Below are 26,293 nucleotides of genomic sequence, written 5' to 3'. Positions count from 1 at the left end.
ATGAGAGCACATGGGCCGGGGTGAGGGCACAGTGGCAGCCTTTGGGGCCACTCAAGTCCTCCATGGAACTGAGACTTTATCAAGGGGAGTTAGGGTCCCCTTCCCAGTGCTCGTATCCAATCATTAAAATAGACTTTAAAAAAATATAAAATCTGCCTGAGAATGGCAGGAATCAGGGACAGTACAGTGGTCAGCCCCTGTCCCGCTGAGCAGTCAGTACCACCCATGCGCTCCTGGACATGACGTGGGACTTTCATGGTTAGAGGGACATGAACAGGGCAGGAATCTTGGTGGGGAAGCCCCGACCACATGGGCAATTTGAACTGCACCAGTTTCTCAAGGTGGTGATCTGGAATCCATCAGCCACAAGGGCACTCCTTTTAAACGTGGATTACTATAGATTTTAATCATCTGTCTCTCCCATTCTTTATTCCTTGCTGTTCCTATAGGTTGGTTAGGAAGGGAATGGAATTAATCTACAGATGCCGATGTGTCTTCTCCCTTCGAGTCAATAATATACACAAAGCAATGCATTGGTTCCCACTTTTGCCAGTAGCAGAAAGATGAGCTAATCAGTGTGAATACAGGAAGAGGTTACGTCAGGGCACGAGAATAGAGGTATTTTAATCAATAAACCAAGGAGGAGAAGGCTGGAAGGGCTTTAAGGTCAAGAAGTAAATCATCCTTTGAGATTGATTAAAACACCCCTCTGCATGTTTTAAAAACCTGAAGGAAATTTTATTTCTCTTCCCACTGGGGTCTGACCCACCCTCTCGATGGGACCTGGAGAACTTAAAACAATCCACGTTTAAAAGCACCCTGAGCTAGAATTTCCAAGGTGACACCCTCAGGGGTGGGCAGTGTTGGGCCAATTGGTTGGGTGTTTGGGGCTGAGAGATCAGGGTTCCTCACTGGGACAACTTTCTCAAGCACGTGGGCAAACCTGATCTACATCCCGGCCCAAGTGTCCCTGATTCCCGCTCATTCTCAGGCCTGCTGGGGAGATCATGCTCTCGATTTCGGCCCGTTGTCCTTCAGCCGACATGACGGGGGTCGACGTGAAGGGGCTGGTCACTTCCTCCGGGCCTGGGCCTGGTTACTCTGTCCCTTTTGGTGCAGCTGTTTGACTTGGGCCAAGATGTCTCGTATCTTCCGCTGAGCCATCTGCAGAGAGAACACGTACGAGTGAGGATCTTCAAAGGTGAGGAGATGCAGCCCTACTAGGGGAGACAGGCCACCGGCGTCTGGATCCCGGCAACAAACAGGTCACATGGGACTTAGAAGAAAGGTAAGCGAAGCTGAGGGTCAGAGTGACAGACAGTTTCTTTGTCTCTGAGCAGACCCTGAGCGCCCACTGGATTCAAATAGGGGAATGGAGGAGAAAAGCAGTGTGAAGTCGTTCATCAGAATGTAAAACGTGACCGAGCTGACACAAGTTACTGAACTCAAGAGGGAACTCCCTAAGTTTCCAGGAGTATGTGTTGTCAGAAGGTGAAAAATCATGAGGCCTTGTCACCAATCACAACTCCACTATGCATGTACACATCCCGGGAAAGGGGATGAAATAGGATAACCAAAAGGTAGTGAGGTAAGCTCCACGGTGAAAACGGAGAAACCTAAGGACCGGTATCTCTAACTCTTCCCTTCTTAAAAATTTCTTCCCTATGAACAAAAGTTTTGTGAGGGAAACCAACTGTCAATTGTGACTCACTTGACAGAAATATACCAGAATGTCTCCTTTCCATAAGATGAGCGACTGATTTTCTTGGTTAAAGAGAAAAGTTGGTCTAAGTTGGGGAACGAATGTGGAGTCGATATTTTTATATGTTAATGCCTCCTGTCAGCCCTGTGCTTAATGTTTTACGAAGTTTTTCATTTAGTTCTCATTCTAACCAACAAAAAATACCCCCCTTCAGTATTTAATACATCCTGGCTCTTCTGCATCCCTGAATACATCATTTACTGTCTTAACCTCATGTTCCTCATTTGTACCATGAGGTTGTTACGAGGATGACATGAGTTAATAGAGACCACATAGAATGGTGCTTGGTGTAGCAGAAACACCCACAAATCTTAAGATAGCTTTTGTGGCTACTAATGGCTCCCAAAGGACTGTCAGAGAAAGTTGCCACGCCACGCTGGGGTCTGGGTTCCTGTTTGGCCCTTGATTTCACGAGCAGCCTCAGGTGGGCCACAAACCTGCTGTGACAGGCTTATCCTCTAGGAATGGAAGCGGTCGTATCCAATAGCCTTCACAGCCTTCCAGCTCCAACAATCAGGGGTTTTAGGAAAACCCCACTAGTTTCAATCATCCTGTAGTCTGAATCTGATACCTGCCCTCCTTTCTAGACTCTGAGGTCAGTCCCAATGCTGGGCACTGCTGACAGGCTCACTGGAAGCAGCACAGAGATGGATGGTGAGTGCCAGGATGAGACCAGGAGGCTGGAAGAACTGGAAGCAAGGATGGAGCAATGGTTCTGGGAAAGGTGAAGGAAATGCACTGGAAAAGGGCAACCCATGGTGTTACCCCGCAAACCAGACTGGGCAGTGGCTAAGACCCATTTCTCTTCTCCAGTGCGAAAGAGAAGGACTATGGTTAGACGACAGTGAAGACTATCAACATATAACATACGATATGTAACATTAATAGTTACTGTACATAACATATACCTATGAAAATAGTCAAATCACTGTCCCTACAGTCTTAAGAGGGAATAAGACATCTACACATCACACCCTACACCTGGAAGAGAAGAGTGACCCAGGCCAGAGGCAGGCAGGATCCTGCTCCTCTGATCCCCAGGTTCCTGCTACCCTCCTGTGATGGGGGAGTGCCATATGTACCTGGCTGGCATAGAAATGCCCAATGATCTTGACGATGACCTGGTCGTTCTCATCAGGGGTCTGGTCTCTTGGCACCACCACCTCAGCTGCTGTCAAATTTTGCAGCTCATTCACCTGGGGGCAGGGGCGGGAGCAGGAGGACAGGTCAGAGAGGCGCTTGGGTGCTGACAATGTCAAACATGGATGGCAGTGGAGTGAGGGGCAGGAGGTTTAGTCACCAGCTGGTAGAAACTGGAGGATTTAGGAGCTGAGTTTGGAGAGCAGAATCAAGTAAAGGGGCGAAGTGCAAGAACAAAGGCTGAGCAGACCTGGAAGATCCCCTGGAGAAGGGAATGGCTACCCACTCCAGTATTCTTTGTCTGGAGAACCTCATGGACAGAGGAGCCTGGCAGGCTACAGTCCATGGGGTTGCAAAGAGTCAGACACAACTAAGATGATTCACACTCAGAGATCACTCAGGGTGGGTTAAGTAGGAGCCAGGGCAGAGCTGTCAGGTTCAGGAACTAACATCCAGAGCTTTCAACCTGACCCTCATGGCTCACCGTCTTGCCACCTTTGCCAATGACCCGGCCGGCTGCTGACGCTGGCACCCGGATATGGGTCTCCAGCTTTACTTCTTCCTTGGGACCGAAGAAGTTCTCCTCCTTGAGTTTTCCATAAATTCTTCCCTGAGCCTGAGAAGAGGAGGTCATTGTTATGTTGGCAGTACACACACATACACGGCAAAAGGGAAGCTCCCCAAGCCCCACTCCCGCGTGCGGGGTGGCTCACCACCTAGGACAGGCGACATGAAAGGCCCACAGCACTGACCTGTCAACACTCCTTCTGCTCACTTGTAACACTGGTAGGCCTGGGCAAAGTAACTGAATATGAATACATAACTCCTCAGACGAATACAGTACCTAAACTACAAACCAGACCTAAGGGGTCTGGGAGGCTGGCATGGACTCGGACAAGCAGTGAGTGGTGAGTCAAGCCCCGAGTGGCGGTTGGAGGAGTCACTCAGCGGCAGGCTGCTGGTCACTGTACACAGCCTAGGGCTGTCCCTGTTCTCCGTCCCTCCCCAGGTCAGAATAAGCTACTTTATTAGCTCTTTGGCTGTCTGTCAGAAGTCCGAGAACCTAGGAACGTAGTAGGGACATAAAGGAGAGAAGAGCCTTCCTTAGTCACTACAGCAGAGGGCAAGGAGATAGCCTTCTTTTCCGTGTGCCTATTCACTCTCAGGAAGCAGAGAGGGAAGGCAATAGAATGCAAGTTGGATGTCAGTCTGAAAGCAGCTGTGCAGCCCCGAATTTACAGGGAAGCTTAAAATCTGATGCAGATTTGCACTCCCACGCAAACTTGATTCCCCTGGGTCCTACTCGAAAAAACAATAAAGATCAGAACCTTGAATTGGGCTTCTGGGGGTCCAGTGATGATGACCATTCGAACTTTGGAATCTGGAGTTTCAGGAGGAGCAATCTACAAAGCAAACACTGGTCACAAATAAGCACTATATCGCCCCCTCCTCCAGAACCCTACCAACATCCTGCTTCCACTCCCCACTTCTGACGGCCAGGGGAGTGAACAACAAAGATCCCGGACCCAAGGCTATTGCCCCTGTGCCAAAACTCTTACAAGGGCACAAGTGCATTTGTTTCTTGACATTTTCTAAGTAGGGCCTCCTGCTCACCACCCAGGAGGGTTCAGCTGAGTCCTGCCAAGAGGGACCACTGGTGATGGTGGTGGTAGAGGGGAACGGACTGACCTCCTAGAGAATCTCTGGGAGCCCTTATTCACCAGAGAACATACGCTGCATTTGACCAAAACCTTTCAGACCACTGATAGCAATGACTTTAGACTTGTGAAATTTAACAAAGCATTCGTTTACTGTGACAGGTTCTCCCTGTCCAGGGAAGGTGGAAAGATAGCTAAAATTTACCAAGCAACCACTGTGCAACAAGAACTGAGCTGGGGGCTTTGGCTGCATCATCTCAGAGTATTCTCATCACTACTATACTGACGGGGAAATGAAGGCTCAGGTACTACAGCTCAAAAACTGCGATTGAACCCAGTAAATCTTGCCTGAACTGAAGCTCTCCTTCTGTGCTATGATACCATTTCCTCCCTTAGTCTGAAAGTGAAGTCGAAAGCAAAAGGAACTGGGACCCCACAGGAGAGAGCCCTAACATTAGGCAGATGGGGTGTCTGAGAACCAAAAGAGGGTGATGGGAGCAGAGCGCCCTACCCCGGGAACCAGAAGGAGAACAGAGCTGGTCACCTTGATGGAGGCGCTGGCGAAGCGGGAGAGCTGTTTGATGTGCTGCCCCTTCTTGCCGATGATGGCGCCCACCGCCTGGGCGGGAATGAACACCTGAACCATCTCCTGCTCTGGAGCCTGCTGCCAAGACAGGACATGTCATTAATGCAGCTCGAGTCAAGGGGCACAGCCCGGAAGCCCCTCCGTGGCCCTGCCCTGCACTGTCGAGGAGGAAGGGGGGCAGCACCCAGACACCAGCCTGGGCGACATGCTTGCAGCTCTCCCAATGCCCCGCCGGGACAAATGGAAGAAGCTGGGCCAGACGAAGAGGAAGAGTGCTGCCAGCAGCCGAGGCTGCTGTCCACAGGGCTGATGCTCTGGACAGCCAGCACTAGTGGCTGAGAGCCCTTCCCTCTCCCTGTAAATTACCAAGTATCAGGCTCCCACGAAGAGCTGGGCCCTAAGTGAGCTCACGGACAGCCCAGGGTCCCCTTCACCTACCATAAAGGAGCTGTAAGGCGCAGCTCCAGTGACGCTGCTGGGAGGTGGTGGGACTGCACTGGAGGAGGCTGGAAAAAGACCTACAGCTGCCAAGTTCAGGCCGGGGATGAGATGTGACTGCAGCTGGGGAAAAGAAGGCGAAGAGAAAGAGGTTGGCTCATTCGGATGGGGCCTGGTAGCTCTTGTACATGGTGCTGGCTGAACAGGAGGGGGAATGGGCCAAAACAGGAGCGTGGCATGCTTTTGCCCCAAACCTGCCTGCCCCTCTGGTATTCACAACACTCACATGTACACGAGGGTTCCCACCTCTGAGGTGAAGGGACACTGTTTTAGACTCTCAGACGTCCTTCTCCAGCAGTCCCTCCCCTCTGACGGAGGCAGACCTCGGACTCACAGCCCGCAACAAGGTGGGGGAGACAGGTCTCTGACTTCTAGGACTCACATTTTTGGTCATGTGACCCACATCCTCACTCACCTTTAAAAACCAGATGAAAACTAGGAACCCTCTCCCCACTTAAGTGCACATAAACACGAAGTTTACAGGGGGACCACAGACCTCAAAGCCCAAGACTGGACCCCCACTTGCACCCAGGAATCAAATGAACAACCCGTATTAATTCAGTGTTAAAAGGACTGATCAATCTTGAGGTCCAAAAGCAAAGTCAATGTTCCCAGGACCCCAGCATGTGAACGTCCACCCACTTGGAGATCCACTTCCGCTATGGCTCCAGCTCAGAGGCGTCCGACACTCACGCTCATGGCAGCCACGTCATTCTCATAGGCTTCCCGCACTTTCTTCATGATCTCCTGCTCGGCCCTGCAGCAGTTCTCAATGGCGCCCTTCACAGTGATGGTCCTCTCAGGGTTATAGAGGGTGAGATCCTGCAGCCTGGGGCAGGGAGCAGAGCAGCGTCAAGTTCCGCTGACAGACCAGGACCAGGAAAAGAGCCTGGCTGAGGACATCACAGCCATGCCATTTCCACATGATGTTCAGTTTGGGGCAAATATGAATAGCTCTGTCTCTGGCCTTCAGCTCGTCCCCAGAGCAAGGTTTCCCTGCAGGGAGGTGAGGACATTCAGCACAGACTAGTAAGCAAGGAGGGTGCTCCTGACTGGAAACTTCCCCAGTGGTGCCAGGCAATCCATTTTCTGTGCCCTTCTGAAGCAGAGTAGGTAATTTGCCCACAAGTAAGTCTCTTGACAAAGTCAAGAGACAGTGTTCCCAGTGGGGCTAATGGCTTCCTCCTGAGAAGCTGGCCACCACACAGAGCATCTGCTCAAGGCTCAGGAAAGGATCTGGGTCTGTCGTCTCCCCGTGGCCTGGCGGTGTGCCAGGAGCCCCCCCAGTCATGGCCCCTGGCTGCAGGATCTCTCCCCCAGATGCAGAGCAAGAGAAACAGGATGCAGTAGCCGCGGACTGAAAACGCAGCACCCTAACCACAGCCCTCCCTCCCACAGGTGATGGAAGGACTCCAGCCCTGACAGATAAATGCTCTTCATCGCTGCTTTAGGTATTCTGCAATAAGCAGAAACTGTATCTGACTTAAGGGGCAGGTGTTAAGGATAGATAATGAAATATGCCACCCTGGGGGCCCAGGCATCCCACTCGCAGAGGGAAAGCAAAGCGCCTTACGAGGAAATGGTGATTTTTGTCTCCGTGTCCTGCTCCACCTTCTTCAGGTTGCGCCCTTCCTTGCCAATGAGACGCCCCACAAAGTTATTATGGGCCAGGATCTTCAGGGGAACCTCGTCAGCCCTTGGGAAGAAGTGAGGGACAAGAGCTCCTTAGATGGTAGGCCACTGCAGATGGGGGTTTCTGGGACAAACACCAGAACCAAATCGTGCTTTCAAACAAAACCATGAAGCTCAGTGGGAGAGAAAAGGGAAGTAGGGACAGGTGGCAAAGGCACAAGGTCACTATGGGTGATGGTTATGTTCCTTATCTTAACTGTGGTGATGGTTTTTGTAAATATACTTGTATTAAAAACGCATCCAAGTGTATACTCTCAAATGGGTATACTACAGAATTTAGCTCAGCTGGTAAAGAATCCACCTGCAACGCAGGAGACCCCGGTTAGATTCCTGGGTCAGGAAGATCCGCTGGAGAAGGGAAAGGTTACCCACTCCAGTATTCTGGCCTAGAGAATTCCACAGGCTGTATAGTCCATGGGGTTGCAAAGAGTCAGACATGACTGAGTAACTTTCACTTTCACAGAATTCTATGTACCTTTGGGTTAGTGGCTCAGTTGGTAAAGAATCCACCTGCAATGCAGGAGGATCTGGTTTCGATCCCAGGGTTGGGAAGAGCCCCTGGAGAAGGGAATGGCAACCCACTCCAGTATTCTTGCCTGGAGAATCCCAAGAACAGAGGAGCCTGGCGGGCTACAGTCCATGGGGCTGCAAAGAGTCGGACACAACTGCGGAACTTTTCATAGAGTTCTATGCAGCTAAAAAAGAACAAGGTGAGCCTATGTACTGATGCACGACAATGAAAAAAACAGACTGTACAACAGCTTGTTCACGATGATCCTATTTGTGCTAAAACATATGCATATACATACATGTGCACAGCACTACTAGGATACACAGGGCCTTATTTACAAGGAGGAGGATTTATTTTTCAGCTTTTACCCTGTTGAACAATTTCTGTGTCCCCTATTTGTCTGTTTTAAGTGTTGAGGAGGCGGCAGTGCCCAGAGAAGCTAACGTCTTACGTTTTGGTGTCCTTGGCCTCCTTGTGCATAATCTCCAGGATCATCTTACAAGCAGAAGAGCAGCCCTCAGGGGTCGAGTGGACACTGATGGCCTTCTCGGCAGCACCTGCATTCTCCTTCCTGTGCACGTCGATCCTAACAAGCACATGGATGGTTAGCCATCCCTGGTGAAGCTCCTCAACCCAAAGTACAGGCTTGCTCTTCTTGGAACAAGGCCAAGGGCGGAACTGAGACAGGCAAGGAAAGGACAGCCTGTTGCTATGGATTCTGTCTCAGTCAGGAGGCGGCAGCTGAGAACGATGGCATCTCTCATGGGAATCCAGGGCTGGGGATCAACAGCCCTCAGCTCTGAAGCTGCGTTTCCCCCTTGAAACAACTATAAAGGGAAGGCACACTGCGTCAAATTAAAAGCAAATAATAAAAGGGTGCATTGTGAATCAGAACACAAAGTGACCTGTTCTGTTCCACTGATCGCCTATAAAGATTAGAGAAGAGCGACAGCTGTGTTCAATGGGAGACAGGTCAGAACTACGCCCTCTCACTGAGGTCCCTGACTGGCCTGTCCTGTCGACCCGAAGAGTCAGTGTTGAGGTCACATAGCACTAAGAAGAGGCTGCCTTTCCAAGACTAGTTTTGCTCCATGAGAAGTTCTACAAGAAACCCTTCTTACAACTACAGTGTGTGGCCCAGCCACTGCCACCAAATGGCACATCCCAGACTTATTCTATCTCCCAACGTTTCCTAAGAGGCAAAGTTGAGTTGAAACCCCTCCGTGTGTTTCCAGGAGGAGCCTCGCCTCCTGGGCAGCAACCACTGTTTCCTGGCCCCACCTCCACTTCCCCTGCGGCCAAGACTCACTTGGACTGGGTCTGTTTCGTGATGTTGCGGATGGTGGCACCCTCCTTGCCAATGATGGCGCCCACATACTGGGTGGGCACCAGGAGCCGCAGGGGGATGTCCACTTGCTGCTGTTTGGCTGGGGCCCCAGCTGCCACAGGGGAGCCCTGGCGGGGCTGACCCCGAGAGCCAAAGCCTCCTCGGCGCCCATTCTCAGGACCCTGTGTGATCTGCTCGTCAGGAATGTAGGAGACCTTCAACGCATGATTCTCTAGCTGGTGGCCGTTCAGCTTCAAGATGGCTCTGAGGACAGACAGAAAATCCACCGGTCACTCCAATCCATGCAATCACACCAAATGCTCTCCGATGTAAAGCACTCAGCTGGGTTACAACATGGAACATTCCAGAAGAAAGGGAGATGACCACCTGCCCACACCCCCACCTCCACCTTAGAGACACCTCCAGTCTAAATAAGACATCAAATAAGGTAGTATAGCAAAAATAAGTTATTTCCATTGAATTTGGGGATTGGCTTGTTAATTTCAAGTTTCAAAGTAAACTCCACGGAAATAGAAGAAGTGGAGACAGAATGGCTTGCAGAAGTTTAAGTCCACTTGGAATGTCTGCAAACCAGGACTAGTGAACACTGAAGGGAGGGGCCGTGCGCCATCCATTCCCTGGGCTGATACTGGTTAGAAATGTTAACAAAGCAACAATATGCAGTAGGAAGTAAGCAAGTGTGGACTTAAAACCAAGTTAGGCCCGTAGATTGGCCACAGGAACCTCCAGAAAATTCTGAGCCCAGCAGACATCTGAAAGAAAACTGAAGGTTTGAGAAAGTGGTGCAATTTTAAACTAGGTTGGAGGAAACAAATGGGATAGAGGCAATATGTTCAAGGAACGAGAAAGCCATCAAAAGCAAAATGTGGCAAAAGGCCTACAACAGAATATAGATGAAGTCTATCCGTACTAATGGGGTGGGGTAGGGTGACTCAACCGAACAGCTAGGGAGCCAGAAACTGTGGATGTGACGGGACTCGAGGTGATTCCTGAGATATTAATAAAATGTCTGCTTCTGCCACATCACAAATCTTTTAGGTCTCAGTTCCTTCTCATCACCACTAGATGGCGCCATCAACACAGCAACGGACCCTATGGTTCCGCAACCAGAGACCTATCAAAAGCCAGCCTCTTCTAAAGAGGATTCCCCACCTTCTCTGGGGAACTCTTTGGGTCTCTCCCTTCCAAGTTTATCCTATCAATCCCAAGGAGGTTTCTGAACCTTTGAGATTCCTGAACCAAAATACAAGAGTCTGGCACTGGTTGTAACAAAATGAGAGGTTAGGCGGGGACTGGTTGGTGCCCACCCAGATCCCATCCTTGTCAAAGCAGGGGCACCTGGCTCCCAAGAGCCACAAAGACCCTCCCTATCCCACTTTTGGGTCCACTCACTGCCTGGTCTGTTCCCGGTTGGAATAGGTGACATTGACCACTGCCGTCTCACTCTCGGTGTTCACTAGTGGAGCAAAACAGAGATCAGGGTTAGAGCAGTGAGTCCTGGAGATGGCACCAACGACGTTCTTTAAAGGCTCATCTTTGAGGGCCATGCAGTCAAGAAGCAAATACTTGAATGACAAAGCAGAGGATTTCCCCTAAAGGCCCCTTTCATCACAACTCCTGGAAAATTCAAATTAGCCTATCATTTCCTTTAATATAGCTTCCTTCGATTTCCCTGCCAGCCCTCAAGAGAGCCAGGCATACAAACGGATGCGCAGTCAACATATCAGCAGTTATGCAGCAGAGAGAACACACATACACTTATACCCCAATCTAGAAATAAATTTATTCTTAGAAAGAAATTTAAACTAATTAAAAACCACACACTGAGTGAGATTACACAAAGAAAAGGTCTGTAAGGACATCCCTGAAGAGATCTGAGAAAACACCTAAATCCATTTTAGAGTACCCTCAAGGATTCACTGACCAAATATAAGTGTATCATCACCTAGCTGAATGAGTTGACAAGAGCGGCTGCCATGGAGTCTGGGGGACAGGATTTGGAAATGGACTTGGGTTGGATGTTAAGAGTTCCACGTGATCTGGCCACATACTCTTCCCCCATTTTGAATTAATAAAATTAACCTCTGCTTTATGTATCACTGTCTTGTGATTTTGGGTCCCCTAGACCTGCTCAAGAAAGCAGGGGCCCTTTCTTGGGCTCCAAAATCACTACAGATGGTGACTGCAGCCATTAAATTAAAAGCCGCTTGCCTTGGAAAAAAAGCTATGACCAGCCTAGACAGCCTATTAAAAAGCAGAGACATTACCTTGCCAACAAAGCTCTGTCTAGTCAAAGCTATGGTTTTTCCAGTAGTCATGTATGGATGTGAGAGGTGGACCATAAAGAAAGCTGAGCATCGAAGAATTGATGCTTTTGAACTGTGGTGTTGGAGAAGACTCTTGAGAGTCCCTTGGACTGCAAGGAGACCCAACCAGTCAATCCTAAACGAAATCAGTCCTGAATATTCATTGGAAGGACTGATGCTGAAGCTGAAGCTCCAATACTTTGGCCACCTGATATGAAGAACTGACTCACTAGAAGCGACCCTGATGCTGGGAAAGACTGAAGGCAGGAGGAGAAGGGGACAATAGAGGATGAGATGGTTGGATGGCATCACCAACTTGATGGACATGAGTTTGAGCAAGCTCTGGGAGTTGGTGATGGACAGGGAAGCCTGGCATGCTGCAGGCCACAGGGTAGCAAAGAGTCGGACACGACTGACCAACTAAACTGTACTGAGACCTGCTCAGCCCTGGCATGGGGGACTTGGACCAAAAAAAAAAAAAAAAATCCACCCCTCCCCCTACAACACCAAAGGCACTTATAGCCACAAAACCACAATGCAGACCATTCTCAGCCCCTCTGGCCTGTCAGTAGAGCTCTCCCATCTCAGTGGAGAGGAAGAGTCTGCAAGAATCTTCTACCAGTTAAGTGGAAATACAGGAGTGAATCAAACCAACAAAACCTCTGCTCTCGTGGAGCTTAAAGAGAAAGCAAAAAGTATATAATAAGCAAAGAATGTGAAAAGATAGTAAGATAATGGACTATTACTCAACCATAAAAAAAAATTAAATCTTGCCATTTTCAGAGATGTGGATGGACCAAGAGCATATTATGCTTAGTGAAATGTCAAAGCAAGACAAACACTGTGTGGTATCACCCATATGGGAAATCTAAAAAATAGAGATGAATATACACGCAAAACAGAAATACAGAAGACAAACTAGTGATTACTAAAAAGGAGCAGGGGGGACATCAAGGGTATAGGGGTATGGAACTGACAGAAACAAACTACTGTGTATAAGCAAAACGATAGGAATTCCCTGGCAATCCTGAGGTTGGGACCCAGTGCTTTCACTGCCAAGGGCCTGGGTTGGATCTCTGGTCAGGGAACTAAGATCTCACAAGCCAATAAATAAATAGGTAAACAAAACAGTCAAATGACAAAAATATATTGCACAGCACAGGGAATTATAGACATTATCTTGTAATGCCATTGAATGGAGTATAATCTTGAAAAATACTGAATCACTATGGTGTGTAACTAAAACTATTACAAATCAACTATACTTCAATAAAAAAAATAAATTCATGTTTTCCCTGAAAAAAAGTAGAAGGCGTTGAGTGCTATGGAGGAATACAAATCAGGGAAAAGGAGGTGGTGGCTAGGGGTATAATTTCACGTAGGGTGGACAGAAAGGGCATTGCTTAGTAATCGGCATTTAAGTAGACAAAGAGTTTATTTTTACAAAAGCAAACATTTCCCATTCTGTTCTCTCCAGGGAGCGGGTATCGCCCCCAGATTCGGTGTGTTATGGTTCTCTGGTGAGCCTCTGAACTAGCAGTGACCCCTGCTGGGCACCCCCAGTGAAACTCTCCAATGCGCTCTCAAGCCACTGCTGTCTGTCCAGGAGTAACTGAGTCATCAGTCTAAGACGTAAGCAGGACTGGACAATGGTTATCAGGGACTGAGCAATGGTTATCAGTGCTTCCAGTTGTGTCCTGGTACTTATAATAAAAGCAAACTCCACAGTCAGAGCAGAAGAGAACCTGTTCGATTGATTCAGCACCTCAGATCTTTGTGCAGGCGAGTATTTTAATCATTTGTAATGATTTACAGCCTGACCCTTTCCACAAAGAATGTGGAGATGAATATTTTGTCTTGTCTAGGTTTCTTAAAAGATCTGCAAACTCAAATCATTTTGTCTGCCTAATAACCAAGCTCTACTTTATGTCCAGCCCAAATCACTTCAAATTTTTATTCATTCATTCATTTACTTTTGGCTGAGCCGGGTCTTCATTGCTGCACATGGGCTTTTTTCTAGTTGCATCGAGCAGGGACTACTCTCCATTACAGTGGGTGGGCTTCTCATTGCTATGGCTCCTCTTGTTGCAGAGTGTGGGCCAGAGGCGCCAAGGGCTTCAATAGTTGCGGCTCAAGGGTTCTAGACATCCAGCTTCAGGAGTTGTGGCACCCAGGGCTTTGTTGCACCATGCCCCATGGCATGTGGAATCTTCCCTCTTCCCAGACCAGACGAAACCCACATTCCCTGCACTGGCAGGTAGACTCTTAACCACTGGATCACCGGGGAAGTCCTCCAGATTTTATTTTAGCTCATTTCCTCTGAAAATAATTTATAATCTTAAGCAATGGAGAAACTTCAAAAATCACAGCAAACTTTTCATGATCTCGAATTCTTTTTTTATTATTTCTCCTTCTGTGGGCCTACTATTTTTTTTTTTTCTGGCTGCGCCAGGTCTTAGCTGTGGCATGTGGGATCTAGTTCCCTGACTAGGGATCGAACCCAAGCCCCCTGCACTGGGAGACGGAGTCTTAGCCACTGGACCACCAGGAAAGTTCCCGTGGGCCCAGTCTTGAGAAAGATATTGCCTGCCCATCAATATGTGCAAAAGTTCTCTGCTTTTTTTTTTTCATTAACCAAAGACATGTAGTTGACAATCAGTTTCTACCCCCTCCGCCCACCCCTCCAAAGACAACCAGTTGATTCAGACAAAAACCAAGAGTTAGGAAGCTTTTTTTTTTTTGAGTTAGGAAGCTTTTAAAGTAAAAGGCCTACAGATTTATGTAGCTTGCATGCACAGCTTTCATTCTTAACCTGTTCCTAAAATTTTGGGAACCTCTGTTTCTACGTTGGTTGGGATACGAAGCAGAGCAGATTTCCGCCCTCCCGCCCCCCCAACTCCTCCAACATCCATCTACCCCTACCCCATTGCCCCACCGCCTCTATCCACTCTTACCTTGCTCGCAGTTCTCCACTGTACCATACTGAGCCAGCAAGCTGTCCAGGACCTGAGGGCAGGGGGAGGGGAGTACGGCTGCCCTGAGTACCCCAGGAACTCACCAAGTCATCACTGGACACACCCCTCACCCCAAAGCACTGGGAAAGCCTTTGGTGGGGACTGAACATGTTACCTGCTCGGTTTGCCCTTTCTCGGGTACTAATGCTGGTGGTAATCCATCAGAATTTCTTCACAGAACGTACTTGAGCTCAAAAAGGAACTTAAGGTCCTTTTTGGAAGCAGACCTGTGCCACGTGGGTCTCCAGCCGGTCCTCTGTCATCACTAAGCTTGGGGTTCAGGGAATACCCTTCCCGCCTCCCTGATGCCTCTCACCAGAGGGAATGCCCAAGAACTCATGCTGGAAGTCTTAGGTTGAGGATGCAGTCCAACTGCCCACCCCTCCACCCCCTGCCCCAGCATCTCTGGCCTAGCACCAAGCCCCCAGGACACCTCCCAGCCATCTCTGCCACCTCAGGCTAACCAAGACTTCCCTCCCAGTCTCCACGGCCCCACGAACAGTTTCCCCTCATCACTTACTTCCCATCGAAGCTGAGGTGGAATATTTCGGATCTGTATTTTTCGACTCCTGAAATTAGAGAGAACAACATCAGTGACAGGTCTGGATACTTTAGGGGCCTGTGACCTTGCAGTTTTTAGTCCTCGTTCCAGTCTATCTTCTACCTTCTACTCAACACCAAAGCCTTAGAATCTAAGAATGATAACCTTTGGGAATGGAAATTTGGCCTTTTTAGAGCGCGAAATACAGTGAGACCACAGATAGAAAGGCAAAACCAGATGCCCTAAGCACCAGGATAACATAATTCCCCCCAATCATATCTGCACTGTTCATCTCTCTTAGGTTCCTCACTAGTTATTATCTTAACTCAGGAACCATCCGTTACCACCCACTGTGTTTCAGACTCTAGGAATACAGAGCTAGCTATGCGAATTATTACACAAACCATTCACCTGATACCTTTTTAATCGGTCTCTACTTCATGCTGGATGACTTTGTTCTACATGCTGGGGACACAATTGATAAACAAAGTGCCTGGCCTCAAGCTGCTCACAATTTATTAGGGGAAACACACACACAAACAAATTACAGCAGGATAGTTGGCAGTAGCTAAGCTCTTTCTTTGTGCAGATACAGATTTAAACTTGTGCTCCACTTAGCACTGATCTTTAAAAGGTTATTTAACTCGAGGCTCAGTTTTCTCCTTTGTAAAACAAGGATAATACCTATTCACAGGGAGGTATAAAGTGATGTTAGATAATATTATCAAGAGCTTAGCAAAGGGTTTGGAGTAAGCATCTACTTAAAATGTAATAATAGACACACGTGTGGATACTAAGGCACAGTGATTAACACACACACAACCCAGCATCTTGACCATCCCCTTCCCTCCTCCCAGTTTATTATAGTTCCTCCTTCCCATCTTTCAAACGCCTCTTAAAAATGTAATTCTCCCTGAGGAAGGCTTTCAGGTTCGAGGTTGATTCCCAGGGCAATTAATTGCTCACCACCCAAATCAATGCCCTAATCCCTGGGCTTAAAACATTTCAATTGACTTGATCTGCATTGGTCAATTGTCTTTGAGTATCCTTGATTACAAAACTCTCAGTTTCGGGACATGATCCAATGAAATTCCAGTGGCACGAGGGAAAAATGAGAGCAGGAAGCGAGAAAGTCCAGTTCTACCCCTTCAACTGCCCCCGACTGGCTGTCCCGACTAAGCCACTCAAGCTTTAGGCCCCGTGTTCCTGGCTGACATGCAACAGGGCCAAGTCAGTTCTTGCCAAGTTAGGGGGAAAGCGTGCTCAAAACACACGGAAGCAGGACTTCCTTGGTGGTCCCGACTCCACGCTTCCAATGCAAGGGGCATGGGTTCCATCCCTGGTGGGGGAACTAAGATCTCACATGCCATGCGGTGTGGCCAAGAAAATATAAAAAACAAAACCCTACACACACGAGAGCAAGGGAAGGGATGCTAAACTCTAACTGTAAATGTTTTGATCTTGGCTCTCTGCCCTCGGCCAGCTCACTCATTTCACTCGTGACCAAGTCTTTAGAATGGAAATGGAAACAGAAGGGTCTTTAAGACCCCTTCTAGCTCTGCAGTTTTGAGGGTAGAGAGTCTTTATCAATGAAATACATTAACAAAATCTCTTCTGGGGTTGAAATAACTTAAGGGAAATGTGGCATAATGGTTCTTTACTTTGGTTTGGTTCATGAACCTGACCTAAGGAGGTTAGATCATAGCAGGACAAAAGAACAAGAGCATCAGAAACAAGTCCACTTCCAGGTCCTCGGGTCCCACACCAGGCCAGCTTCTTGGGATCCAATTCAATGGCCAAGAGTGAGCTTCATAGTATCTGCATGACATGCCATATGGGATTTCCCATAAACAACTCATTTTGTGATGAAATGGGCAAAGAAAACGCAGGAGCCCTCACAGGAGGAAAGTCAAACTCTTGGCAACCTGAAGAGGTGATTTACCCCATTATAAGACTGAGAACACTGATCTACCTTAATGCTAGTGACAGGGGTCACCCAAGCTGAGGGAGGACCTCCCTCAAGCAAATGCTTCTGGAAGGACCACAATGGGATGGGTGGCTGCCAGCCTGGAGCTCAAACCAGTAAGGGCTTAAAGCAGCCCCCTACGGAAGTTTAGTTTAAAGAGCATTCTTTCAGGATGGTGCCTTACTAATCTCAGGTCAAGGGTCAAAAATACCCTCTTCTCAAAAAAAAAAAAAAAACACACCCTCTTCTTACTTCAAAGCCCCCTCTTTTAAGGGCTTTCTTTTCAGGGTAGGGAAGAGTTGGGAGGGGATGGGGAGGTGAAATCAAATCTCAGTTTGGGATGTTAATCCATATCCTGAAAGCAATGGCAGTCTGGAATGTCTGGAATGTTCCAGGAGAAGGAGGGGGAGGAGGGCAGGGATACCCAACCAATGAAAGAAAAGACATCCTGCAGCACTCCCCCACCCCCAACAGGCGCGGCTCACCCACCTCTCCAGGGCCCACACACCTAATCCTGGGAACCCATGCGAGGCCACTTCAGGCCTCCAAACCCGGCCAGCAAGGCAAACCTTGACAAAAACACAGAGACCAAGAACTTTTTGTCTTTTAAGCCCTTGGCCTGGTTTGTATTAAGTATGGTGCTACCTAATTTCTTTCAGGCCCAAAGCACATGGGGCCATGTTGAGAAATGGACCCAGTACTCAACTCCCTTCCAGGAACCCATGGCTAACTCATTCACCCTACAGGCATTTCCAGTTGCCCAGTACAAGCTGGGCCAGGGCAGGGTGCTGAGGGCTTAGAGGATCAGGATGGAAGTTAAGAAGCCTTGATTTCTTTCCTCAGTACTTTAGTTTCCTCCTGTGGAAAACTGATAGGACTTAGAACAGGCAGGAGACCTGCTAAGTCATGGTGCTCAGTCCAGGGGCTCAGTCCTAGTCCCAATTCCAGTCCCCAGGAGACTAGCATGGGAAGAGGCTGCAAGTCTTGACACGGAGTGGCTACCTGTCATAGTAACATAGGCTCCTGCACTGATGGGGAAATAGCGGGAAATACCACAGGCCACACCCCCGCCTCCTGTGACAACCAAAGGGCCCGGATCCAGCACGATCCAGCACTCCGACAGACAGGCTTCCACTAGCTTCGAGTGGAGCCTCTGCACTACAGGCAACAGGACACTGGACACTGAGCAGGACCCTAAATTCCAACACCCACTGCTCAGAAAAGCAAGAGAACTTCCAGAGGTTCAGGAGCCACCACCCATCCTGGAACGGATAAACCTGTGAAGTGAAGGAGTGAAGCCTCCAGCCCCTGGCAATGAAGGCAATGGTTGCACAAGTCAAATTATTTCCCTGGATGCCAACACCCTGAGGCTTCTGACCCCCTCTGCCTGCCCTAACCAGCAGGGCCCTGGGGAAGCTCCCCCGACACAGAGCAATCATAGGGGATGCTCCTTTCTGATGTGGTTGGGGGCAAGCAGGGGACACGAGGGCCACAGGGACCAAGTGATCTCATTCCAGCCCAGGGGAGATTTCAGGAGAGACCAGAGGGAGAGAGCATCTGAGCAACAGCTAAGGAGATAAGTAGGAAAACAAGAGATTCAGGAATAACAGGAGCTGGGCACCTGGAAGTATGACTGGAAGCTCCCCCGGGGCAGGGAGTTCTGGTCCTTTTTACCTTTTTAGAGACATGTCATTGACCTTGAATGGGAAGGAAAACAGTTCATTAAGGAAGACACTAACATTTCAGGAGTGCTTACCAGACGCCAGGTGCAGATTCTACACCTCCAAGGAGCCTCCCACTATCCATGCCCACAGTAACTGCGGCTCCACTTTACAGACCGAGGCCCTGAGATTGAGGGGTTGAATATCTGCCAAGTCAGATACCCAGAGTCAGTCAGTACTGAAACACAGAGGCTGTCTGGTTCCAGGCTCTTCCAGGCTTGTCCCCTTGTGCTGCCTTCTTGATGACACAAAGGAAACAAAAGTCTTTGCCAAAATACAGGAAAGGTTTGGCTTGGGGACAAGTTCAAGCATCAGAGTGAAGAGCAGACATGCTGAGTGGGTACTGTTCTCCAGGAAGTCAAAACACCCCACCTATAACTTCTTAAGACACATATTTTCATAGTTAGTTGAAAAGTGATTCTATGGTTTTTGAACACTGACTAGATATTTGATAATATTATAACAGGCTTTGGTAACCATATGTTTGTTTTCGATATCTGTGAGTCTATTTGTTTTGTATATAGGTTCATTTGTACCATTTAAAAAAAAATTAATTCTTAAAAAAAAGTCAGGGAATTCCCTGGCAGTCCAGTGGTTAGAGGGTTTCCAGGTGGCAAAGTGGTAAAGATTCCACCTGCCAATGCAGGAGATGCAAGAGACACGGGTTCAATCCCTGGGTTAGGAAGATCCCCTGGAGTAGGAAATAGCAACCCACTCCAGTACTCTTGCCTGGACAATCCCATGGACAGAGGAGCCTGGCGGGCTATAGCCCCTGGGGTGGCAAAGAGTCAGACACAACTGAGCGACTGAGCACACAGGCACTCAAACCAGCAGTCGGGACTCTGAGCAGGACTCTGAGCAGCTCTCACGGTCAGAGGTCAAGAGTTCAATCCCTGGTAGGGGAGCTAAGATTCCACGCGCCTCAAGGCATGGCCAAAAAGATAAAATACTGATTTTTAGAAATACATACTGAAATAGTTACAGATAAAATGTCATGTCTAGGTTTACTTTAAAGTAACCAGGGGGAAAATTAATACAGATCGAATATGATTTGGTAATTTTTGGTCATGGGTACATGGGGGAATTATTTAATTATTCTTTTCAAACTATTTTTTTCCATAACGAAAATTTTAAAAAATATAATTCTAGCTCACCCAATTTTAAGGTCATCACAGATTAAAAATTAATGAGTCTAAGCCAAGGAAGTTTTCTTCTTTTATTATTTTTATTAGCAAGAATCCAGGCCCTGGTGAGGAGCCTGATGGGGGCAGGGAGGACAGGTCTGAGGTCCAGTGGAGAGACAAGCAGATACACAGGTGGGACACTTTCAGAAGGAGGCCTCCGCAGACGACAGAATGCACATCTGGAAAGAACACATCCTGGGAAGTCTTGAGGTCTTCGGGAGGACAGCTAAAAACTGCCTGCCCCAGGAAGTGTTCCTTCTCTAACCCCTGCAGACAAACCACCTCCTTCCTCCTTCCACCCCCATTTCCAGAGGGTAGGATGCCACCTTCAATTATGCTAGTGACCTCATCTTGCCCTAGAGGGAAGACTCCTTTTACATCAAGGTGGAGCAAGCCAGTTGTGGGGACAGAGGCAATAGCAGGTTTTGGAAAACTGTTCAGGCTTGGGGCCCCAACCCCTAGAGACCACTATCAGAATCAAATCAGGGCTTTTACCTCTCCAGAGAATAGGATTAAGTCAGATTCTCCAGATTAGACCCTCATCTCCACCTCTCCTCCAGGTCATGATTCTTTGACTAGCAGGCTGCATGCTCTTGGGCAAGTCAGGCCTTCAACTCTCCAGACCTCAGTTTCTCACATTACAGAAACAAAGATTAGGATTAGTCCATTTTACTGGATCTTGCGTTCCCAGATAGAGATCAACCTTGACCACCTATAGTAATACACTTTCTTTTTTTGGCTGTGCCAAATATTTATTTAGTTGTGGCATGCAGGATCTTCACTGTGGCATCTTTGCTGTGGAATGCGGGATCTTAGTTTCCTGCTGCTGCTGTTGCTGCTGCTGCTAAGTCGCTTCAGTCGTGTCCGACTCTGTGCGACCCCAGAGACAGCCACCCACCAGGCTCCCCTGTGCCTGAGATTCTCCAGGCAAGAGTACTGGAGTGGGTTGCCATTTCCTTCTCCAAGGCATGAAAGTGAAAAGTGAAAGTGAAGTCGCTCAGTCGTGTCTGACTCCTAGCGACCCCATGGACTGCAGCCTACCAGGCTCCTCCGTCCATGGGATTTTCCAGGCCAGAGGACTGGAGTGGGGTGTCACTGCCCTCTCCAATTAGTTTCCTGACCAGGGATCAAACCCAGGCCACTCTGCGTTGGGAGCATGGAGTTCCAACCACTGGACCACTAATTTTAAAAGTTCCTACACTTTTTTAATTAGAGTGATTTTCTGTGTCTTAACGGTCTACGTAAGTGGTTGTGAACCAATTTTTCCCCTGGAGATTCCCACTAGGAAATATGATAAAAGGTAAAAAACACTCTTCACCAGAAAGATGCAAACATTCTGCACACAATTTAAAGATTTCATGGGTTAATGAAAGCTTTGGAATCCATCCATAGCCCAAAGTTGACACTCTCCCACACATCCACACTTAACTTCATCCCCAGTGATACCCAAATTCACTCCAGCCTCTAGGCAGCCCCTCGAAAATGTGGGAAGAAACAAGCCCAAGGCAATTAGAAAACTAAGCTTGCCTGGTGATGGGGTTGGGGTTATTACTTGGTTATTTTAAAAGAGTGAGCAACTAATTAAGATTTTTCAAACTTCCAGTAACACCATGTTCTTTTCATTCTAATCAGCAGTCAAGGTCACTACCACTTTCTTAAGATTTCTCGTGTCCAGCTGCTGGAGTCATTCATTCCAGACTTTCTTGGCACCTGCTATGCACTGAACCTGTGTTGTCCACACTGCAGTAGTCTATTAGTCTAATCACATGTGGCTACTGAGCACTTCAAATCAGCAACTGAATTTTTTCTTTAAAATAAATGTTTTATATAATTTAACTTTTTTCTCTAAATTTTATGAACTCTAAATGCAGACCAAATGCGTCCAATGAAAATTTATCATATGAATTGGAATAGGCTCTAACAGTAAAATAAAATACACATTGGGTCCTAAGACTTCATGCTCATCATGATCAGTCACTCAAGTCACGTCCGACTCTTTCTGACCCTGCAATCCAGCAGGCTCCTCCGCCCATGGGATTTCCCAGGCAAAGAATACTGGAGTGGGTTGCCATTTCCTCCTCCAGGGGATCTTCCTGACCCAGGGACCAAATCCAGCTCTCCCGCATTGCAGGCGGATTCTTTACTGTCAAGCCACCAGGGAAGGTAGTATCTCCCAAAATTAATAATAATAATAATAATAATAAAGTAGTAAAAGTAAGTTTATACAGATTGCATGCTGACAATAATCTCTGAATAAATTTTAAAAATAATTGTTGGGTTAACCTGCTACATTAATTTCATTTTTTGAACTTCCCTGGTGGTCCAGTGGTTAAGAATCCATCTGCCAATGCAGGGGATATGAGTTCGATCCCTATCCAGGAAGATTCCTCATGCCTCAGAGCAACTAAGCCCGTGAACCACAACTAGTGAGGCCATGTTATGCACAAGAGAAGCCACTGAAATGAGAAAGCCCTCGAAAAGCAATGAAGACCCAGCACAGCCGAAAATAAATTTAATTTTTTTCACTTTTTTCTCAATGTGGCTATTAGAAAATTTACACTTACATATGTGCCTTGCCTCACACTTCTATTTGACAGTGCAAGGCACTGTGCTGCAGTACAGCATGGAGTGATGAGGAAGCTAGGCAAGCCTCCTGCTTTCAGTTTACAGTCCAGCAGGACACCCTAGCTTGGTTAGGGATGGGAGAAGGGAACAGACAAGGTTAACTGCACTGAGGAGGTGGGCTGGGCACAGTAACCCTTCAGAAGTGGGTGATACTGTTGACTCCTCAACAAGAGAGTCCCACGCAGCTGACACCAGAGAAGAGGCACTGCCCCCCCTCCCAAAGCTGGCTCCCATCCCAGTTGCTTTGCCCAACTGAAAAATCACACATAAAAGATGTCCTAATGTGCCAACCTCTGCCCTTTCCATAAGATCACCATTGACCCAGTCCTTCCTCCCCACCCTGCCTCCTTATCCCTGTAGAGTGGAGAGGTGGAGAAAAAAATAATTGTGGAGGAAAGCTTCTGAAGGGGGCGGACCTGGCACGCTCCAAGCATGGCAGTAGCTGAGAAAGGGGGCGGGGCTGGGGAGGGGAGGAGAAGCTGGCCCAATGCCCAGGGCTCTGTGCCAGGCTGATCCAGAGGTAGGGCAGCCAGACAGGCAGGCAGCGGGGTGGGTTGACGGGCAGGGTAGGGGCTGGAAAGGAAAACACGGACCTGCTGGAAGATGCAGGACCAGGCAGAGCAGATGCCACCACCAAGGGGTCAAAGTATTGGGGGAAGTGGCCAGCAGGGACACCACTGGAACGTATCTCTGGTCCCTCGAACATGGTCTTTTAAAGGTATTCAGCACACACACATCGTCCCATGTGCTCAGCATGTGCTCCTGAACTAATGCTGAGGACAGGAAGCAAATTCTGGGGAGAAACTCTGGGACGAATCATATTCCCTCTTTGGAAGGCTCTGGTACTGCGTTTAAAGTGCTCCTGGCCTGCCTGGAATCAGGGAAGAGGGGGATTCATTAGGCTTCTCAGATGACCAAGGACACACACACATCATTAACCCAGCAATAGGAAGTTCCAGTTGAAGAAAATCAGATTTCTACACCGAGGAAATCAGATGTAGACACTGAGGTCTAAGAGAGTCCTAATAGTCACCCTCATTTTATAGGAGAAACCGAGGCACAGGAAAAGGAAAGAGACTTGGAAGCTGAGGTAGGACTAGAACTCAGCTCTCCTCCCAGGCTGGTTTCTGCTCATCTCACCAAACTTCGGTTCTTTCTCTTTGACAAGAAGTGTTAACACAGCAGAAGCTTGTATAGCCCCAATGTCAGCAGCAGGAAAAATGCCCATATTCTGTATGGCTAAGTGCGTGCCAACTGGCTTTTATTGCATGCGGCTCCAATTTGGGCACAGGATTTAACTTGCAGAAGAGCTAACTACACTATAATACGGCTGGATGATTGTCAGAGAGATTTGTTAGCAGGGAAAAAGTATAGTCACCAAATATTGTCTTGCAAAATTTCATCTTGGTTTGGGATAGGCAGGAGTGCAAAGATGACAGACAGTTGGGAAGGCGCTACCTGGTGTTGGAGAGCAAGCAAAGGAGAAATAAACCCTTTGCTCAATTTACTCATCTCGGAAATACATGGTTTGACTAGAAAGCCCACTTCTTTTTTTTTTCCTTGCCCATCTGGGCAGTGCCAGAGGAAGCCAAAACAGAAGCTGAGACAGTGGAGCTCTTTCGAGACAAATTCCAAGTCGGCCTGGGCCAATTGCCACTCCCTCCCTCCACAGGGCTCTCTCTGCCTAGAATCCACGCTCTTTCACCTGAGGGCTGCCTAGAGCCAGAGCTGGCCTGAGCTCTACAGTATGAAGTGTGAGGTGTGAGGAGCCATGCACTAAATCGCATGCATGGAGACAAACAGGAGAGGTGCCCATTGTGAGCAGCGCAACCCAGCTGGTGGAGGGAGGGATGCTGTGGGTAAGAAATGAACCATTGGGAACACTGCTCACCTTCATTCTCTGGCTGGTAATGGGAAGCGTTTCCAGGATCTTCCCTCAGAGTGGGGGAGGCTAATACACTCTGACAGAGGGAAAGGTAGAGGGGGCTAGAAAGACCTCACGGACAGACTGATTTAGCTTTCATCCCCTCAGTGCAGATATCAGCAGCTCTCCAAGAAGCTTAAGAGCCAAAAGGTCTGGCCTCAGGGGCCAGAGACCTGGCTGAGGGTGGAGCTGACACTCAGGGGAAAGCACTACCAGGGTGTGCCTCAGAAATGAAGCAAGGGGGCGGGGGGGGGGGGGGGGAGTCCTCCCCTCATGAGGGACCAGCAAGCTCTGAAGCATAGCTCCAGACTAGGATTTTGAGGCAGAGAAGCAAAGAAATGTAAACTAGACCAGTCTTAAGAGAAATCTTCTCTTCTCCTGCAACTCACAATCGCACTGAGAAAGACAGACCTTGGTGTCACTCGGATGCTTCTTGGAATTGCTAGTGTTCCTGTGAAAGGAATGTATGCCAGTTCCTGGGAATGTATGCCAGTGGACGTTGAAAAATACAATTCACCCTGTTGGTGGGAAGGCGCTCTGGTTGTGTTCCTCCAACAGGAGGTTAACAACCTCAAGGAATTTTCTCCTCCAGCTGCCAACACAGACCTGTTGGTGGTCGAAAACTTCAGGAACTGCTATTTGGTTCTTTCTAGTGGGTAGTACATCAAAACAACTCTCCTCTGCCACGGACGCGCAGCCCTGAGTTCTGCCCTGGCTTGTGCGGGAGCCACATGCCCTCTCTGTAAAGGCCTTTCTCCCCAGTCCCAGACTCTGCCAGGGCGTCCCATCAGCGTCATGCGATGGTTCTCACCATCCTAGGCCAGGAGCAGGGGCAAGGGCTCTAACAGCCCAAGGGACCCAGGGCGGCGAGGACAACGGGGAGCAGGCGCGGCAAGGCAATGGAGAAAGAGGTGCCTGGGAAGGGCGGCAGCAGCTGAGGGTGGGGGAGGGCTGGCAGCAGCTGGGGGGGAGGAGGGGAGTCCTCATGAACGGGCAATTGAGAAGGGCTGAGCAGCTGAGCGGCCGGGCTGGCGTCGCCGGGCCTGTGCCCCACGTGGGCCGGCCCCTTCCCCCAGCCCCTCTCACCTCACCCGGGGGAAGCCGAGCGCTCAGCCCCCCAACCCGGCTGCTGGGTGGGCCGAGTTGGCAGAGCACAAGGAGGGGGACAGAGGGTGTGCCCGGGGCCCCGGCGGTCTAGAACGTTCTGCCGCCAGAACCCCCTCGGCTTCCCGACTCGCCACAGCCGGTCCCACCCGGCCCAGGGGGCCCCGGGCTATCCGCGCAGGGCCCGGAGGGGGAGGGGACAGCCGCCGGGGGCTGCCGGGTGGGGGTGGGGACCAGGACTTTGCCCTTTGTCTCTCTCTCCAGAGCCATCGGCCGAAACCCGACCCCATCAGCGAGCCAGGCAGCCAGCGAGGGGCAGGCTCCCCCTCTGGGGTCCTTTAGTAAATCCAGACCCGACCTCCCTGTGGTCAGGGCTGTGACTGAGGTGGTCCTGTGGGGGAGGGGGCTTCCCGCCTGCAAACAGGCCTGCAAGCATTTAAGTGGGAACCGGTTGGGGGTAGGGGGCTGGAAGTGGGGCCGCAGAAGCAGGAGGGGAGAAAATGGCCCGGGAGGCGGCATTCCTTAGAGACCTCGGCTGGGCTGTGGGAGGAGGCAGGACCCGGGCCTGGAGGCCTCCCACTGAGAAGGCAGGAACTGAGGCCTGGGAGTGGGGTGGGCTGGGGGCGCAGAACCAAGAGGCCTTCCGGGCCTCGAGAAAAAAAGACCCTCCTCCCTGGGCGTTCTGGGAACCACTATAGAAAATTTATAATCAA

General features: G+C 49.1%; 1 protein-coding gene across 3 annotated transcripts in view; it reads right to left on the bottom strand.

Annotated features, from left to right (window-relative positions):
• Positions 1 to 716: 716 nt before the first annotated feature.
• Positions 717 to 26,293, bottom strand: part of IGF2BP1 (insulin like growth factor 2 mRNA binding protein 1) — a 39,750-nt gene continuing 14,173 nt past the window's right edge. Inside the window, exons 3-15 of one of the 3 annotated variants that reach the window (XM_081582510.1) lie at positions 15,036 to 15,084; positions 14,456 to 14,507; positions 10,588 to 10,651; positions 9,157 to 9,438; positions 8,299 to 8,433; positions 7,218 to 7,340; positions 6,338 to 6,473; positions 5,585 to 5,707; positions 5,105 to 5,221; positions 4,231 to 4,305; positions 3,387 to 3,518; positions 2,845 to 2,958; positions 717 to 1,164 (exon numbers count right to left, since the gene is read on the bottom strand). In XM_081582510.1, coding sequence (XP_081438636.1) covers positions 1,072 to 1,164; positions 2,845 to 2,958; positions 3,387 to 3,518; positions 4,231 to 4,305; positions 5,105 to 5,221; positions 5,585 to 5,707; positions 6,338 to 6,473; positions 7,218 to 7,340; positions 8,299 to 8,433; positions 9,157 to 9,438; positions 10,588 to 10,651; positions 14,456 to 14,507; positions 15,036 to 15,084 — 1,495 coding nt within the window. In that variant the 3' untranslated portion in view covers positions 717 to 1,071. Of the gene's footprint in view, positions 1,165 to 2,844; positions 2,959 to 3,386; positions 3,519 to 4,230; positions 4,306 to 5,104; positions 5,225 to 5,584; positions 5,708 to 6,337; positions 6,474 to 7,217; positions 7,341 to 8,298; positions 8,434 to 9,156; positions 9,439 to 10,587; positions 10,652 to 14,455; positions 14,508 to 15,035; positions 15,085 to 26,293 lie in introns of all 3 variants that reach the window. The other 2 variants (XM_081582509.1, XM_081582511.1) reach the window with 2 other exon arrangements.

Source organism: Giraffa tippelskirchi, chromosome 3 (genome assembly GCF_054371585.1).
Source record: "Giraffa tippelskirchi isolate mGirTip1 chromosome 3, T2T-mGirTip1v1.2.pri, whole genome shotgun sequence".
In the NCBI taxonomy this organism is placed as follows: Eukaryota; Metazoa; Chordata; class Mammalia; order Artiodactyla; family Giraffidae; genus Giraffa; species Giraffa tippelskirchi.
The sequence above is the reverse complement of the archived record's forward strand: the minus strand, read 5'-3'. Positions and strand labels throughout refer to the sequence as shown.